At 40.9% G+C, this 19,245-nt stretch overlaps 1 protein-coding gene across 8 annotated transcripts in view; it reads right to left on the bottom strand.

Annotated features, from left to right (window-relative positions):
- Positions 1-19,245, bottom strand: part of CFAP53 (cilia and flagella associated protein 53) — a 41,480-nt gene that overhangs the window by 10,212 nt on the left and 12,023 nt on the right. For 6 of the 8 annotated variants that reach the window (XM_015439967.4, XM_015439966.4, XM_074022267.1 and 3 more), the window contains 4 exons: positions 15,946-16,249; positions 15,235-15,453; positions 7,708-7,924; positions 3,350-3,452 (listed from right to left, as the gene is read on the bottom strand). In XM_015439967.4, the coding sequence (XP_015295453.2) occupies positions 3,350-3,452; positions 7,708-7,924; positions 15,235-15,453; positions 15,946-16,249 (843 nt within the window). Of the gene's footprint in view, positions 1-3,349; positions 3,453-7,707; positions 7,925-14,998; positions 15,454-15,945; positions 16,250-17,877; positions 18,103-19,245 lie in introns of those variants that run through there. The other 2 variants (XM_074022269.1, XR_012427067.1) reach the window with 2 other exon arrangements.

Here is a 19,245-nt window from a genome sequence, read left to right as displayed (position 1 = left end):
TGAGTGGTAAAAGTATCTTTTGTCATTCATAGGAACACCTGATTTTATGCTAATAAGCTGACTTAGGGTAGGGCCCCTGGGTGGCCTCAGGATGGGGTTGGTCACTAGAAAGACCAAGTGATGAGGGGGTTAGGACTTTCAGCCCCACCCACTGACCTCTCAGGAGGGGAAGGTGGGGGCTGGAGATGAAGCTCTAAAAGCTCTTGAACAAGGATGTTCTGAGGGCATCTGTGATGGTGACACAGAGAGGTGCTGAAAGGATGGTGCACCCACAGAGAGCACGGAAGCCCCTATGCTTCTCTTCCACTTGGCTGTTCCTGAGTTGTGTCCATTGTGATAAACTGGTAAACATAAGTCAAATGTGTTCTTGATTTCTGTGAGCAATTCTAGCAAACTGTTGAACCTGAGGAGGAGGTCATGGGAACTCCAATTTATAGCTGATTGATCAGAAGGTGGTCTGGGACTAGCATCTGGTGTCTGAAGTGTTAGCAGTTTGTGGGACTAAGCCCTTACCCTGTGGGGTCTGTACTAACCAGGGGTAGTTACTATCAGAACTGAATTGAATTCTTGGACATCCAGTTGGTGTCTGAAGAATCAGAGAATCTGTTGTTGGGGTCAGAAAACACTCCATCAACTTTTATCAGAAATAAAGATAATTTGGATACCCCTCTATGGTAGATTCTATTTTCCAAAGATGGCCACAGTACTATCTTCCTCCCCATATGTGTACTCCTAATTAGGGAAAAGGAATCAGGCTGGTGGAACCAGGAGAAAGCAAAGAGATAAAGCAGATAAGCTATAGGTCTGCCTTTGTTCATGGCTCAGGACATACAGCCCTCCTGTGCAGATAACATACAAAACTCACAAACTTCCTGCTTATCATCAAATGCTTCGATTTATCATCAAACACCTCGGCTGACAGAAGAATGCAAGTTAGCTCCCTGCTACCTTGGTGTTATCAAGTAGCCCAAGAACTATCCTTTAAAATCTCCAGCAAGCCTTTGTTTCCTGGCAGTCAGCTCCTCTCTTGCTGGCTGCCATTGCTTTCTTGCACTGAATTTTCCTACTTTCTCTAATAAATCTGCCTGTACCTACAACTGTCTTGGTAAATTCTTTTACCCCCATGCCACCAGCCTAGTTATGCTCTTCAGCAATGTGAACCTCTACTACCATTTCAAGAGGTGGAGCTTCTTTCTCCATCTCCTTGAATCAGGATGGGCCCTGTAACTACTTTTATGACCAATGGAATATGGCAGAAGTAATGCTATGCCAGTCCCAGCTGTAGCTCTTAACTGGCCTGGCAGCTTCTTCTTCCCAGCTGTTGGTATACTTGTTATTAGAACTCTCCCTCTCAGAACAAGCCACCACATTGTGAGAAGTCCAGATCACATGGAGAGCCCACACATAGGGGTTCCAGGTGACAACTAAAACTCCTAGTTGATAACCAAGATCCCTGACTCCAGTCAGCATACACTGCTCCCTATATGAGTAGGTATCCTAGGTTGAGCCTTTAGATGAATATAGCCTCAGTCATGTGGATCTGACTTCAACGATATGAGATGTTCCAAGCAAGAACTACCTAGACGAGCCTTGTTGACCCACAGAATCATAAGAGATAATCATAAATTGCTTTAAACCACACATTTCAGGGTGTTTTGTTATGTAGCAATAGGTAACTGTAATACCTCTGCCATAATTTTTTCCTTATCTCTCCGCTGATTCAGAAGTTTAGCAGGGAAGAGATGTGATATTTATTGAGTCCTCCCAAATCTCCAACAGGAGACTTTTTAAAAATGAGAAGGAGGCCAGGCGCGGTGGCTCACGCCTGTAATCCCAGCACTTTGGGAGGCCGAGGCGAGGGGATCACGAGGTCAGGAGTTCAAGACCAGCCTGGTCAAGGTGGTGAAACCCTGTCTCTACTAAAAATAATAAAAATTAGCCAGGCGTGGTGGCACGTGCCTGTAATCCCAGGTACTCGGGAGGCTGAGGCAGAGAATTGCTTGAACCCAGGAGGCAGAGATTGTAGTAAGCTGAGGTTGCACCACTGCACTCCAGCCTAGGTGACACAGCAAGACTCCAGCTCAAAAAAAAAAAAAAAAATATATATATACACACACACACACACACACACACACACACACACACACATATATACACACACACATATATATGAGAAGAAAAGATTTCCACAGCAGAGGCAGTAGCAGGAACTCAGAACAGTAGGACAGATATTGTTGTTTGTGACCCCAAAGTGAGAATAGGATCAGGCACATTAACCATACTTTTTCTAGAAAGAGAAAAGCTTATTTCTATGCACCAAGTGTGAGTAAGTCAAGGGACAGGCCCCAGGAACAGGGAGGGTGACCAGTAATCAGAGAAACCAGGTCCTCTTCCTCCACTACACTGACTGCCTGATTTAGGTATCATGGCCACCAGTGGGAAGAAAGTGCGATGGTATAAGAAAAGCTGCAGGGAGGTAGCTGCCTGTTTCCCCCACTTGAGCCTGGTTGTGATGATCAGAAGGAAACTAATCCCAGCCCTTGTCAGAGGAGGGCAGTGGTATTTCCCAAAGCATCCAGAGTTTTCTAATGCAGTAAGGCTAAACACATCCTCCTGGGGACATTTGTATGGAATCCTGTCCCTATAAGCCATTCTGCTAATCTAGCTGATTAGGCCAGCCTGCTTTTCAGGATTTACTTCATGGAGCAAAAAAAAATCTTCTTCCTATTTTATTAGGATTTAAGGTTGGTGCCTATTTTTTAAGTGTTTCAAATTTATTTTATTTTTAAAGATATTCATCCAGCCTAACAACTTATGTGTATAATCATAATATACATAATGGCAATGGAATTTAATTTTACAAAGACAGTTGGTGCCTACTTTTACATGAAATTTTGTAAACTGCTTTGAGCTTCTAGAAGGACAAGTGTAACACTAATGCAAAATAATGTCAATAATGCCTGAATTATGGCACATGGTCTTCTATGTTGAAAATCTGTTTTAGTTTTTGTTTTTTTGAGACAGATCTTGCCTGTTGCCCAGGTTGGAGTGTAGTGGCACAATCATAGCTGCTGTGTTTAACTCCTGTAGTCAAGTGATCTTCCCACTTCGGCTCCCAGGTAGCTAGGACTACAGGTCTATGTCACCATATCTGGCTAATTTTTATTTTTATTTTTTTGTAGAGATGAGATCTTGCTACACTGCCCAGTCTAATCTCAAACTCCTGGCTTCAAGCAATCCTCCTTCCTCAGTCTCCCAAAGTACTGGGATTAGAGGTGTGAGCCACCATGCCTGGCCAAAAATCTGTTTTTTTAGGTAGCAAATGATGATATAGAAAACAAAATCATACCTTGCAAAATTCTCCTTCTCTTCACAGTTAAGTTCTTTAAGACTTTCATTTATGTGTTTCTGTTCCATAGCACGTTCTTCCTGTTCTTTAGCTTCTCTTTGCACTAAGAAAAGCAAAAGTAATTATATGTCAAATGACTTTCAGACAAGACTTGCCAACATCTTTCTGGGCACCAGAGTCATATTGTCTTCAGAAAGGTAGAGCTGAGAATCATGGCTGGATCTTAGATTGATAAAGTAGAAGTACTCATCTCAATTGAGAAATAAAGTGGGTTTAGACTCATATATGCTACAATCTACAGATTTCCTCTTAATCATATTTCATTGAAAATCTATAATTACCCTTTTTCATATAAATTACCAATGTTAAAACACTTCCTACTTTTCTCTCCTTGAAGACAAACAGTTCATTGTCATTCATACTAATAAGAGTTTATTTATTATAATTTATTATTTAATATATATATTTATTATAAAATAAATATTATTTAAATATATAAAGCTCTTGGCTGGGCGCAATGCCTCATGCCTATAATCCCAGCATTTTGGGAGGCTGAGGCAGGTGGGTCACCTGAGGTCAGGAGTTCGAGACCAGCCTGGCCAACATGGCGAAACCCCCTCTAAAAGTACTAAAAGTACAAAAATTAGCTGGGCATGGTGGCACGTGCCTGTAATCCCAGCTGCTCAGGAGGCTGAGGCACAAGAATCACTCGAACTTAGGAGGTGGAAGTTGCAGTGAGCCTAGATCGTGCCACTGCATTCCAGCCTGGGCGACACAGTGAGACTCCGTCTCAAAAAATAAATAAATAAAGCTCTTATAAGTTAATAAATATATTTAAGCATCCCAACAGAAAAAAAAGACAAAGGAAACAGAGTTTACAAAATAATAAATACAACTGGCGAATATACATCTGAGATGTATATATCTTTGGTACCACAGTCTATTTCAGAAATTTATCTTAAACAACCAGATACAATCCAAAAATAACTATGTACAGAGACAGTAACCTGGAATTCTAAAACAGCAGTAAAAAGATTAGAAACAATATAAAGGGTCATTAGTTGTGTTTAGGTAAAATAAGTTATGGTCCATTTTTATAACAGATTTCTAGGCAGTCATTACAAATCTTATAATTGACAAAAAATGACTTAAAATATTTTCAATAAGTGAAAATTATAGACCATAAAACAGTATATACTACATGATTCTAATCTGTGAAGGAAAATTATATATGTAGTAAAAATACTAGAAGAAAATATACAAAGCTGTGAATAGTAGCTATTCCCGGGTGGTAGAATTATGGTTGATTTTGTTTCCTTGTTTATAAATGGTCTCAATAAATTTTCCATGTTTTTCCAATATTTTACATAACATTTATTGCTTGTTAGATATGAGTTCTAAATTTTTCTTCAAATAATCAATATGTCAGTATGTTCAATTCTTTGCCTTCTACTTTTAAACTTAACTTCCTCATAAAGCAACCTTTTTTGATCACCTGTTCCACCCTGACTCATTCAGATTACCTGCTCCACCCTGACTCATTCTGATCACCTGCTCCACCCTGACTCATTCTGATCACCTGCCCCACCCTGACTCATTCTGATCACCTGCCCCACCCTGATTCATTCAGATTACCTGCTCCACCCTGACTCATTCAGATTACCTGCTCCACTCTGACTCATTCAGATTACCTGCTCCACCCTGACTCATTTTGATCATCTGCTCCACCCTGATTCATTCAGATTACCTGCTCCACCCTAACTTATTCTGTTTACCTGCTCCACCCTGACTCATTCCGATTATCTGCTCCGCCCTCATTCTCCACCCTGACTCATTCCATAACCATTTTTCCCGCCAGACCACTCAGCCTGTCACTCTCTTAAATTAGCCAAACAGAATTAGGTTAGCCTGTGTGGTCTAACCCTAGCCAATAGTGGAACGACACGGCAGCAGGGGCCATGTGAGTCAGGAATAAGAACTCCTTCCCCTCCCTGGCCTAGGTGTGCTCTTGCTATTGTTCCATCTTCAAATGAGCACCCTTTCTGCAGAAAGTAAAGATGGCCTTGCTGAGAGATCATTTGTCTCTGTGCTGACTTTTCTTCCTGGCACCGATTGTCTATTTCTAACATCACTGATGAATATAAAAATCTTTTCAGCGTATAAACTTTCTACTTGGTTTCTAAAAGTTCCATCTGCTTAACAATTTTCTACTGCTATTATAATTCCTGGAGTGAAGAATTAATGAATGGGACCAGGATAAGCTTCCTCTTGCAAAGACCACTAGTGTGAAATCCAGTGGTACCCTAATAATAAATGTGTCCATGTGTTTATTGCCTCTCTGGTCCCTTGGGCTGGACATGGAAATGGCAGAAATATGGAGGTGGAAATTCACCCTCTCAACGAACACCCTTCTGTGACCAAGCACTGCTTGAAGATGAGGGAATACAGTGGCATAGTGTAGTAAAATAATAGAGACATAATGTGGCTATAAGATTATAGGTAGCCATAAAGTTAACTTAAGCATCTCACAGGGCTGACACTATGTATCACTTAGCAGTATGATGCAACCTAGTCCAGGGATTTCCAAGAGACAAAGGTCATTCAGCACAGGTGTAACTTTCAGAAACCTTGAAACAAAGCTTACCCTTACAAGAATAGCTTAAACTCCCTTTATGAAAGAAACACCTAGTAACTGACGTGGATTGAATGTAAGTATTAAAAAGGGGGAAGATTCTCCAAACTTTGAGAATAGTCTCCAAATAAAGACCCTCCTGGCCAGTTGGTCATCTGAGATGTGAGCAAGCCACAGTGCCCTGGAAAGAGGATTTATTTTAAATGGGGGAACACAGAGGGCTGCTCAAGGCATGAGTCAATTGAGCTGGCACTGAAGGATGACTGGATTTCTCATGATCAAGAGCATCATAGGCAGAGACAACTACATAAACAAAGGTATGGCACTGGGGAAACCAGCCCTCAATATTTCAACGTAGGTCCTTTCTATTTTCCCTAAGTGTCAGCCAGTCTGAGAAATAAAGAAAGAGTACAAAGAGAGAATTTTACAGCTGGGCCTACGGAGGTGTTATCACATATTGGTAGGACCATGATGGCGACCTCGAGCTGCAAAACCAGCAAGTTTTTATTAGGGATTTTGAAAGGGTAGGGGGTGTATAAACAGGGAGTAGGTCACAAGGATCACACGATTCAAAGGGCCATAAAGATCACAAGGCAAAGGCAAAATTAGAATTACTGATGAGCGTCTGTGTCCCGCTGTGCACACATTGTCTTGATAAACATCTTAACAGGAAACAGGGTTGGAGAGCAGAGAACCGGACTGACTAGAATTCACCAGGCTGGAATTTCCCAATCCTAGTAAGCCTGAGGGTACTACAGGAGACCAGGGTGTATTTCAGTCCTTATCTCAACCACATAAGACAGACATTCCCAGAGCCGCCGTCTATAGACCTACCCCCAGGAATGCATTCCTTCCCCAGGGCTATTCCTTGCTGGGAAAAGAATTCAGCGATATTTATCCTACTCACTTTCTGCAAGAAGAAAAATATGGCTCTATTCTGCCCAACCCTGCAGGCAGTCATACCTTATGGTTATCTTTCCTTATTCCCTGAAAATCGCTGTTATTCTGTTCTTTTTCAGGGTGCACTGATTTTGTATTGTTCAAATACACATGTTTTACAATTTGTACAGTTAACACAATCATCACAGGGTCCTGAGGTGACATACACCCTCAGCTTACGAAGATGACAGGATTAAGAGATTAAAGTAAACAGGTGTAAGAAATTATAAAAGTATTAATTTTGGGAACTAATAAATGTCCATGAAATCTTCACAATTTATGTTCAGAGATTGCAGTAAAGATAGGCATAAGAAATTATAAAAGTATTAATTTTGGGAACTGATAAAAGTCCATGAAATCGTCACAATTTATGTTCTGCTGCTGCAGCTTCAGCTGGTCCCTCCGTTTGGGGTCCCTGACTTCCCGCAACAGTATGGAGAAAACTTTCAAAAGAAAAGAGGGACAGATAAAAAGGACAAGAGGGAGCTGTATGTCTGTGCCCCACCTTCTCACTCTTCATTCTAATCACCAAGGCACACAGTATTCAAATGATGTACTGTTCCTTTAACCTTGAGAACTTCTCCCCTGTGACTGGAATCTGCTGGTATATAAAACTCTTCATATATATCCAACTAGATAAGATTTGCACAAACAGGCCTCCTGCCTTCATCCTTTTTGCATCCCTCATGGTGTTTTACATAATAAGTATTATGGTTGTTAGTATTTTGGTTGTTACCTAAATTGAATTAAGAGCAAGCTATAACAAAACTGTAATTCAGTTCCTTACACTTTTCTTGAACTTGAAGTTTTCTTGTACACATGACCTCATCCACAAGCTGTCTCCTTGCCTCCTTTTCAAGTCTCAGCTCCTTGTCCTTCTCAGCCAACTTCTTTTCCTTGTCTTCCTCTAATATTCTGTCAAATTCTTTCTCCTGAGCTTTTTCTTCCTCACGTCTCTGTGCCAAATATTTATGGTATATCTTCTGTTCTCTTATCATATCTTCCTATGTAACATAAAAATTCATATTGTTAAAATTTTTTGGTGTGATAGTGATAGTAAGGATACATTTAAAAACAATCTTTAAAAGCTCCAATCCCAATCTTTTAGAACTATGTACTGAAACATTTACAGATGTATGTCTGAAGTTTATTCCAAAATACTCAAGAGTAGGGGGGAAATGGGTAGGGATATAGAAGAGACAAGAATGGCCATTAGTTGACGGTTGTTAAAGTGAGGTGATGGACACATGGGGACTCATTGTGCAATTCTTTGTATTTGTTTGAAATGTTTGATAATACTTGTTTGAATAAGTTAACAAAGTGTTTTTCAAAGTAGTTGCCAAATAGTTTTCAATGATACAGCTTTATTCTCATTTACTTTAATTTAGGTATATGAAATCTTAATCGGATCAACAAAATAAGTCATTTCTACTATTATAGCACTGTCTCTCTGGCTGGTAGTCATTTTGTACTTTATTACAGCAATTATAAATCTTAGCTACACTTTGGAACCACCTGAGGAGCTTTAAAAAGTATTGAGGGCTGGCCGGGGGTGGTGGCTCACACCTGTAATCCCAGCACTTTGGGAGGCCAAGGCGGACGGATCATCAGGTCAGGAGATTGAGACCATCCTGGCTAACGTGGTGAAACCCTGTCTCTACTAAACATACAAAAAATTAGCCTGGTGTGGTGGCAGGCACCTGTAGTCCCAGCTACTTGGGAGGCTGAGGCAGGAGAATGGCATGAACCCAGGAGGCGGAGCTTGCAGTGAGCAAGATCGCACCACTGCCCTCCAGCCTGGGCAACAGAGCAAGACTCCATCTCAAAAAAAAAAAAAAAAAAAAAAATGTACTGAGGGCTGAGTCCCACCCCCAGAAATTCCTATTTAATGGATACCTTTTAAGTTCCCCCAGGTGATAGTAATGTGCAGCTAAAGTTCAGACCTACTATTTATTTAGTGCAAGCATTTTTAGTTGGCTACTGCCATGTTGCAGTAATTATCTGACAGCAATGAGTTTATCCAACACCAAGGTTCTAGATATTATTAAATACCTGATATGGTTTGGCTCTGTGTCCCCACCCAAATCACATCTTGAATTGTAATCCCCATGTGTGAGGAGAGGGACCTGGTGGGAGGTGACTGGGTCATGGGGGTAATTTCCCCCATGCTGTTCTCGTGATAGTGAATTCCCATGAGATCTGATGGTTTAAAAGTGTGGCTTTCTTCATTCCTTCCCTCCTGCCACCACATAAGACGTGCCTTGCTTCCCCTTCCACTGTGATTTTAAGTTTCCTGAGTCTTCCCCAGCCATGTGGAACTGTGAGTCAATTACACCTTCTTTTTTTAATAAGTTACCCAATGTCAGGTAGTTCTTTACAGCAGTGTGAAAAAAGACTAATACCATTTCCCACTAAAAATAACCAACAATCCTTGGGAAAATAATCAATTATAAGACTGGAGCAGAAACTGAACAGGATGAACCTGGGACATCTTATTGTGTCAGAATCAAGAAAACTATCAAAGTCTATTGGAGGACAGCATCAAAAGAACAAGACAGCCCACTTAAAGGGACTCCCACGATCTAGAATCAGGCAATCTGAGCACCAAAAAGAAGAGTGAACTAATAATCCACTAAAAAACTACTGAAACTTGGCCAGGCACAGTGGCTCATGCCTGTAATCCCAGCACTTTCGGAGGCTGAGGTGGGTGGATCACTTGAGGTCAGGAGTTGGAGACCAGCCTGGTCAACATGGTGAAACCCCGTCTCTACTAAAAATACAAAAAAATTAGCTGGGTGTGGTGGCACAAGCCTATAGTCCCAGCTACTTAGGAGGCTGAGGCAGGAAGATCGCTTGAACCCTGAAGGCAGAGGTTGCAGTGAGCCAAGAATATGCCACTGCACTCTAGCCTAGGTGACACGACAAGACTCTATTTAAAAAAAAAAAATAAATATATTAAAACTACAAAATGAGTTTAGCAATGTTGCAGGATACAAGACCAATATACAAAAGTCCTTGTATTTCTATTTGACAGCATCAATCTAAAATGAAATTAAAAATTTTATTTCCAAATAGAAATGTCATCCTTAGGAATAAATTTAACAAAGTGTTAAAATGCATACTCTGAAAACTAGGAAACATTACTGAAAGAAATTAAAGAAGACCTAAATAAATGGAAAGACAGCCTAAGTTCATGAATCAGAAAAAAATACTGTGAAAATGGCAGCACTTCCCAAATTGACCTACAGATTCAACACAATTTTTATCAAAATCTCAACTGGCTTCTTTGTAGAAATTGACAAGCTGATCCATGTAACTTCTAGATACGTGGATATGCAAGGGAGCCAGAATAGCCAAAACAATTTGAAAAAGAACAAAGTTTGAGGATTTACATTTTCTCTCTCTCTCTTTTTTTTTTTTTTTTTTTTTGAGATGAAGTTTCACTCTGGTTGTCCAGGCTGGAATGCAATGGTGGAGTTTCACTCTTGTTGCCTGGGCTGGACTGCAATGATGCGATCTCAGCTCACTGCAACCTCCACCTCCCGGTTCAAGCGATTCTCCTGCCTCAGCCTCTGAAGTAGCTGGGATTACAGGTATGTGCCACCATGCCCAGCTAAGTTTTGCATTTTTGGTAGAGACAGAGTTTCACCATGTTGGTCAGGCTGGTCTCAAACTCCTGACCTCAGCTGATCCTCCCGCCTCAGCCTCCCAAAATGTTGGGATTACAGGCGTGAGCCACTGTGCCTGGCCAGCATTTACATTTTCTGATTTCAAACTTACTACAAAGCGACAGTAATCAAGACATGTAGATTTGTTATACTGGACTAAGGATAGATATATAGAGTGATGGAATAGAACTGAGTGTCCAGAAATAAACCTTCACTTTACTGTAATTGATTTTTGACAAGGGTGATAAGACAATTCAATAGGGGAACAATTAGACAATTATTTCAACAAATGATGCTGGAATAACTGGATATCCACATGCAGAATAATGAATTAGGATCCTTATCTCATGCCATATACAAAACTTAAAATGGATCAAAAGCTTAAATGTTAAAGCTAAAATTATAAGACTCTAACAAGAAAACAAAGGAGTACATCTTTGTGATCCTAGAGTAGGTAACCGTTTTTTAGATAGGACCCCCAAAGCATAAGCAACAAAAGAAAATCTAGCTAAATTGAACTTTGTCAAAATTTAAAACTTTTGTGATTCAAAGGACACCATCAAAAAAGTAAAAAGACAACCTACAGAATGAAAGGAAATAACTGCAAGTCATTTATCTGGTAAGAGACTTGAATCTAGAAAATATAAAGAACTCTTGGCCAGGCGTGGTGGCTCATGCCTGTAATCCCAGCACTTTGGGAGGCTGAGGTGGGCAGATCACCTAAGGTCAGCAGTTCAAGACCAGCCTGGCCAACATGGTGAAACCCCGTCTCTACTAAAAATATAAAAAAATCAGCCAGGCGTGGTGGCAGGCACCTGTAATCCCAGTGACTCAGGAGGCTGAGGCAGAAGAATTGCTTGAACCTGGGAGGTGGAGTTTGCAGTGAGACGAGATTGCACCATTGTACTCCAGCCTGGGAAACAAGAGGGAGACTTAAAAAAAAAAAAAAGAGGGGGGAAAGAAAAGAACTCTTACAACTTAATAATAAAAGGACCAATAACCCAACTAAAATATGGGCAAAGAACTTGAATAGACTTCTCTAAGAATAGAGAATAGCCTTCAAATAGATTTCTCCAAGGAAGATCTACAAATGACCATAAGCACAGGAAAAGAGGCTCGATATCAATAGTCACTAGGGAAATACAAATAAAAACCATAATGAGATACTACTTCAGATGCATTAGGATGGGTAAAATAAAAAAGACAGACAATAACAAGTGTTGGTGAGCATGTGGATAAATCAAAACCCTCATACACTGCTGGTGGGAATGTAAAATGGTTCAGCCACTATGGGAAATACTTTGGCAATTCCTCAGAACTTCAACAGAGTTACCATATGGCCCAGTAATACTACTTCTAGTTATATGTCCCAAAGAAAAATAAAAACATACGTCCACACAAAAATTTGTACATAAATGTTCATAGTAGCATTATTCATAATAGCCAAAAAGTGGAAATAACCCAAATGTCCATCAGCTGATATAATGCATAAACAAAATGTGGCATATCCATACAATGGAATATCATTCAGCCATATAAACAAATAAAATAGCAATACATGCTGGATAAACCTTGAAAACATTATGCTAAGTGAAAGAAGACAGTCAACAGGTCACATAACATGTGATTCCATTCATGTCAAAGTCCAGAATGGGAAAATCTATAGAGACACAAAGTAGATAAGTGGCTGCTTAGGAGTGGAGGTGGGAGGTGAGGAAGAAGGGATAGCAGGATAGTGAAAATGTTCTAAAATAGAACGTGATGATAGGGGCACTTATCTGCAAAAACAGTAAAATCCACTGAATTGTATCGTTTAAATTGGGGAACTGAATGTTACGTGAATTATCTCTTGAAGCTATTAAAAAAATAAATGATTTAAATGTGAACAAAAAACTCAACAGGAAAAAACAAATCAAATAAACAAGTCAATTAGATAATGTGCAAAAACCAGGAGTTGGAGGCTGCAGTGAGCTATGATCATGCCACTGTACTCCAGCCTAAATGACAGAGTGAGATACTGGCTAAACAAAAAGAAAACAAAACAGAAAATGGGCAAAAGACATGAAGAGACATTTCATTGAAGATGACATACAGATGGAAAACAGGCTCATAAAAAGTTGTTCAAAATCATTAACCATTAGGGAAATGTAAATTAAACCACAATGAGATGTTACTATACATCTATCAGAATGGTTAAAGTGAACAATAGTGATAGCACCAAATGCTGGTGAGGATGTGGAGAAACCAGATTGCTCACGTATTGCTGCTGGGAACGTAACATGGTACGGCTACTCTGAAAAACAGTTTAGCAGTTTCTTTAAAAAACTAAACATGCAATTACTATATGATATAGCAATTGCTCTTCTAGGCATTTATCTCATAGAAATGATGATTTGTGCCGGGTGTGGTGGCTCATGCCTGTAATCCAAGCATTTTGGGAGGCTGAGGTGGGCGCGTCACTTGAGGTCAGGAGTTTGAGACCAGCCTGGCCAACATGGTGATATCCCATCTCTACTAAAAATACAAAAAAAAAATTAGCCGGGCATGGTAGCCACACCTGTAATCCTAGATACTCAGGAGGCTGTGGCAGGAGAATCACTTGAACCCGGGAGGTGGAGGTTACAGTGAGCCGAGACCACGCCACCACACTCCAGCCTGGGTGACAGAGCGAGATTCCGTCAAAGAAAAAAAAAAATTGAGAATGTGTTGACTGAAAAACCTGTACTCAAATGATTATAGCAGCTTTACTCATAACAGCCATAACCTGGAAACAACTCAAATGTCCTTCAACAGGTGAATGGCTAAACAAACTGCAGTAAATCTATACCATAAATACTACTCAAGAATAAACTGGGAGGCCGAGGCGGCTGGATCATCTGAGGTCAGGAGTTTGAGACCAGGCTGGCCAATGTGGCGAAACCTTCTCTCTACTAAAAAACACAAAAATTAGCCAGACGCAGTGGCACATGCCTGTAATCCCAGCTACTCAGGAGGCTGAGACAGGAAAAGCGCTTGAACCCATGAGGTGGAGGTTGCAGTGAGCTGAGATCATGCCACGGCACTCCAGCCTGGGTGACAAGAGCGAAATTCTATCTCAAAAAAAAAAAGGAATAAAAAGAAGGCTGGGCGCAGTGGCTCATGCCTGTAATCCCAACACTTTGGGAGGCCAAGGCAGGAGGATCACTTGAGCCCAGGAATTCAAGACCAGCCTGGGCAGCATAGTGGGACCCCATCTCTACAAAAAATAAGAAAACTAGCTGGGCGTGGTGACTTGCGCCTGTAGTCCCAACGATTCAGGAGGCTGAGGTTGAAGTTATCAATTGAGCCTGGGAAGCTGAGGCTGCAGGGAGCTGAGATCACACCACTGCACTCCAGCCTGAGTGACAGGGCAAGACTGTCTCAAAAAAAAAAAAATTTTTTTTAAATAAAAATAAAAATAAAGAACTACTGATAGATCCAAAAAGTTGGACAAATCTCCTGAGGGTTATGCTAAGTGAAAAAGACTATCTGAAAAGATTACATACTATATGATTCTACTAATATAACATTCCCAAAATAATAAAATTATAGAAATGAAGAACAGGGTTAAGAAGGGGGTGGGGCAAAAGGGAAGTAGGTGTGACTATAAAAGGTCAATATGAGAAATCCTGGTGGTGATGAGATGTTCAGTATCTTGATTATATCAATGTCAACATCCTGACTGGCATGGTACTCTAGTTTTGCAAGATATTACCATTGAGGGAACCAGAGTAATGGGTACAAGGAATCTCTCTGTATTATTTCTTAAAACTGCATATGAATCTACAATCATATCAAAATGAAGTTTATCCAGGCACAGTGGTTCACACCTGTAATCCCAGCACTTTAGGAGGCCAAGGTGGGAGGTTCACTTGAGCCCACTCCAGACCAGCCTGGGCAACTTGGCAAAACGCTGTCTCTACAAAAAATACATAAATTAGCCAGGCTAGGTGGTGGGTGTCTGTAGTCCCAGCTACTCGGGAGGCTGAGGTGGGAGGATTGCTTGAGCCCAGGAGGGCGAGGCTACAGTGAACCATGATTATGCCACTGCACTCCAGCCTGGGTTACAGAGTGAGACTCTGTCTCAAAAAAAAAAAAAAAAAAAAAAAGAGAGCGAGAGAGAGAGAAGTTTAATTAAAAAACAAAGCACATGCACACTAAGAACCAGGTAAAAACAAGAAAAAGCACCTGTGGGAGAAACAAAACACTCTTAAAAGTTCAATCCAAATTCCAAAGGTACAGGTAGCTAAATCAATACTGAATGCCTTTCCCTACTCTTTTTGCCTGACCAAACTTCACATATCCTTTAAGGTTCAACTCAAATGTCACTTTCTCAGTGATGTCTTCCTCAAATTCCAGGAGTTCTCAAACATTAGTTAGCATCAGAATCACCTGGGGGAGTGTGCTGAAACACAGATTTCCTGTCCCTGTCATGATTTTGATTGGGAGATCCTGATTCTGGAGCCTGTGAATTTCTGTTTCTAACATTTTCCCAAATGGTGCTGATGCTGTTGGCTCGTGGACCACACTCAGAGTAGCACTGTTATATATTTGTAGCCGTCTTCCAAAAGACTGAGAACTCACAAATCCCTTCCAGCAGGTAGCAGGCATGAAAAAAAAAGTCTTACTCTTTTTTGTTTCTTTTTATCTGCCTCTTCCTGTAAGTCTTGAAGGGCCCTTTGCACGAGCTTCATGTTCAAGTCCTGTTCTTCTCTGTAGTCCTGCTGAATATGTTCTATCCTGTCCTGTAGGGCTTTTTGCAAAATGGTCCTAGTTTCTTGCTTTGCCTTCTGTTTCTTTAGCTTATCCTGTTCATTCTCATGTTTAATCTGTGCGTTGTTACTTTCCTAAAGTAGAATCATAATAAAGATAATGCATCAGTACAGTTGGACCAAGACAAGTTAGTGCATTTGATTTAGGAGACAGGAATAAAGGATTTCTGGAAATACACACACACCTGGATTTAGAGAGGCTATAAGAAAGAAAACTTGCCTTTTCATAGTTAATCAGCAATAAAACTGTGAAAATTGCCGGGGTATGTGTGATTATAATGTAATACATCGTTGTAGAGTTGAAAACAGGAAAGTATAAAGGGAAACCACTTTTAATCCCAGTACCCATCGTCTACCACCATTCGCTGCCTGTGGGTGTGCTGGCCTTCCACATGTGACTCTGTACCATACATTTGGATACATTATTAAACAGCACTGAGAGTCCAAAATTGGAAATGTGCCTGTGAACTAGCCCAGGCCATCAGACAAACTGTACAGTAACAGGCCTGCAAACTGTGCTATACCCATGGCGTTGATCACCCTCTAACAAGCATTTTAAAGGCCCACCACGAGGCGCGCCTCCTCTTCCTTCAGCAGCTGTGCTGCCTGCCTTTGTGCCTTGATGCTGGTGATCTGGGCATTCAGCCCCAGGCGTGTGTTCTCCATCAGCTCTTTCTGTCTCCTCGCCTCTTGGGCTTCTCGCTTTTCCTTGGCTAATCGGTCTTCCTCCCAGAGCTTGGAGAACATCTGCTCTTCCACCAGCTTTTGCCTCCTCAGCTCCTCATTAAATGCAATCTGTGCTTTCCGCTCCTCACACACCTTCTTCTGATGGATACAAAACAATTCAACACGGAGCTCCTCACAGCGTTCCCTGAAAGGAAAATTTTAAAAAGACAAAACACAGCCTTTCATGAGGCACTGCTCTATTGAAGCACACATCTGTACAGTCACACAATGAAGCAAGAAAAAATCAAAGACCTGGATGCAGGCCATCGGAGCACAGGAAACGAGGGAGCAGAAGGGAGGCAAGCACCAGGATGGCACAGTCTGACTATGGAAACTGGAGTCAAGCAAAGGCAGCCCTGACTCCGTTTCCTGTGTGACCTTGGATCAAAAACTCAACCTGTTAACCCCAATGATTGACCTATTCACTTGACTTTGAGAACCTCTACTTTAGGGATGCTCACATTCTTTTTTTTTTTTTTTTTTTTTTTTTTTGAGACAGAGTCTCACTCTACTGCCCAGGTTGGAGTGTGGTGGCACCATCTTGGCTCGCTGCAAGCTCTGCCTCTCAGGTTCATGCCATTCTCCTGCCTCAGCCTTCTGAGTAGCTGGGACTACAGGCGCCCACCACCATGCCTGGCTAATTTTTTTGGATTTTTAGTACAGACGGGGTTTCACCTTGTTAGCCAGGATGGTCCTGATCTCCTGACATTGTGATCTGCCCGCCTCGGCCTCCCAAAGTGCTGGGATTACAGGTGTGAGCCACCATGCCTGGCTGCTCACTTTTTTTTTTAAGAGACAAGGTATCACTCTGTCGCCCAGGCTGGAATGCAGTGGTGTGATCATGGCTCATTGTATCCTTGAACTCCTGGCCTCAAGTGATCCTCCCACCTTAGCCTCCCAAGTAGCGGAGACTATAATCACATGTCAACATGTCTGGCTAATTAAAAAAAATTTTTTTTGTAGAGACAGGGTCTCGCTATGTTGCCAGGGCTAGTCTCAAACTCCTAGCCTGAAGTGATTCTCCTGCCTCAGCCTTCCAAAGCGCTGGGATTACAGGCATAAGCCACCACACCAGGCTGAGATGCTCACTATATATAGACAGGATATCTGGCCAGGCATGGTGACTCATATCTGTAATCCCAACACTTTGGGAGGCCAAGGCAGGAGGATCCCTGGAGACTAGCACTAGCCTGGGCAACACAGTGAGACCTTGTCTCTACAAAAATTTTTTAAAAATTAGCTGGGCATGGTGGCACACACCTGTAGTCCTAGCTACTTGGGAGACTGAGGCAAGAAGACCACTCAAACTCAGGAGTTTGAGGCTGTGGTGAGCTAGGACCATACCAATGCATTCTAGCCTGCACTCTAGGTCAGTAAGACCCTGTCTCTAAAAAAAATAAATTGAATGATAGAATATCTATTTATTCTAATGATAACAATCATTGATAAGAGGAAGACTTTATGTTTATGACTGCTTTATAGTTTACAGGTAGCAGCTATCATCCGCATCTTAGAGTTAAAGCAACGGAGACTCAGGGAGCCTAAGTGTCTTCCCAAGTCACATAGCCAGTAGTAGGAATATTATTAGCAAAAGTTATTAAGTGCTTATTATCTTCCAGACACTATTCTAAGCACTTCAACACATATGAACTCTTGTAATCTTCATAACAATCAATATGGCAATGAACATTACTGCAAGTTCGTTTTTATTATTTTTATTACCCTTGGTTTACAGATGAGGAAATGGAAGCACACAGCAGTTAAGCATCTTACCCAAGTTTGTCCATTTCATATGTGGTAGAACTGGGACTGAAGAGCTGGCAGTGTGGCCCTGGAGTTTGGATTCCTTGGTGCTTCATTGTATCACCTCTGCCAGCAACTGACAGAGGCAAGACTACCTCTGATCCACAGGCATTCTGACCAAATATCCTAGGTTATTCGTTAATAAAAGCACCCCAAAACAAACCCCCGAAATGCCTACCTTAATCTGAGGTCTAATCATTAACTGTGTATAATTACAGGGCATTTAAAAAGAAATTTCATAATGTACCAAAAGTACAATCCATAAAAGAAATATTGATAAATTTGATTTCATTAATATTAAAAAATTTTGCTCTGTAAAAGATCCTTTTAATAGGACAAATAAGACAGGACTGCTGAATGACTGGGGAAAAAAAGAAAAAAACCATTTAAAACATGAAAAAAAAAGATAAGCTATAGTTTAGGGGAAAAAACCACATATCGGACAAAGAAGTTCTATCTAGAATACATGAAGAATTCTCAAAACTTAACAGCTAAAAGAAAAGGTAAAAACTTAACAGCTAAAACAATCTAAATTCTAAAAATCTAATTAGAAAATGGGCAAAAGATATAAAGAAACATTTCACCAAAGAAAATGTACAGATGGAAAATAAGCACATGAAAAGTTGCTAAACATCACCAGCCATTAGGTAAATACCAGTTAAGCCCATGATGAGATATCACAGCACACTCGTTAGAACAGCTAAAAACAAAAACAAAACAAAACAAAAAAAACAATAACGCCACCACCAAAAGGACCAGGATGTGGAAAAATTGGATGTCTCATATACTGCTGGTAGGACTATAAAATGGTACGGCTACTCTAGAAAATAGTTTAGTGTTTATTTAAAAAAAAAAAAATACATTTACGGCTGGCAGTTGTGGCTCACGCCTGTAATCTCAGCACTTTGGGAGGCTGAGGCGGACGGATCACCTGAGGTTGGGAGTTCGAGACCAGCCTGATCAACATGGAGAACTCACACCTCCACTAAAAATACAAAAATTTAGCCGGGCTTGGTGGTGCATGCCTGTAATCCAAGCTACTCGGGAGGCTGAGATAGCAGAATTGCTTAAACCCAGGAGGCAGAGGCTGCAGTGAGCTGAGATCACGCCATTTCACTCCAGCCCAGGCAACAAGAGTGAAACTCTGTCTCAAACAAAACAAAACAAAATTTGCATATAATCCAGCAATAGTATATGATAATTATCCTCAATAAATGAAAACATATGCTCACACAAAAACCTGTACACAAACGTTCCTGTCAGATTTACTTATAATAGAGCAAAACTAGAAACAACCAAAATGTCCTTCCGTAAGTGAATGGTTTAACCAAACTGAGG

Source organism: Macaca fascicularis, chromosome 18 (assembly GCF_037993035.2).
Source record: "Macaca fascicularis isolate 582-1 chromosome 18, T2T-MFA8v1.1".
Taxonomy (NCBI): Eukaryota; Metazoa; Chordata; class Mammalia; order Primates; family Cercopithecidae; genus Macaca; species Macaca fascicularis.
This window is presented reverse-complemented; position numbering and strand designations above follow the sequence as displayed.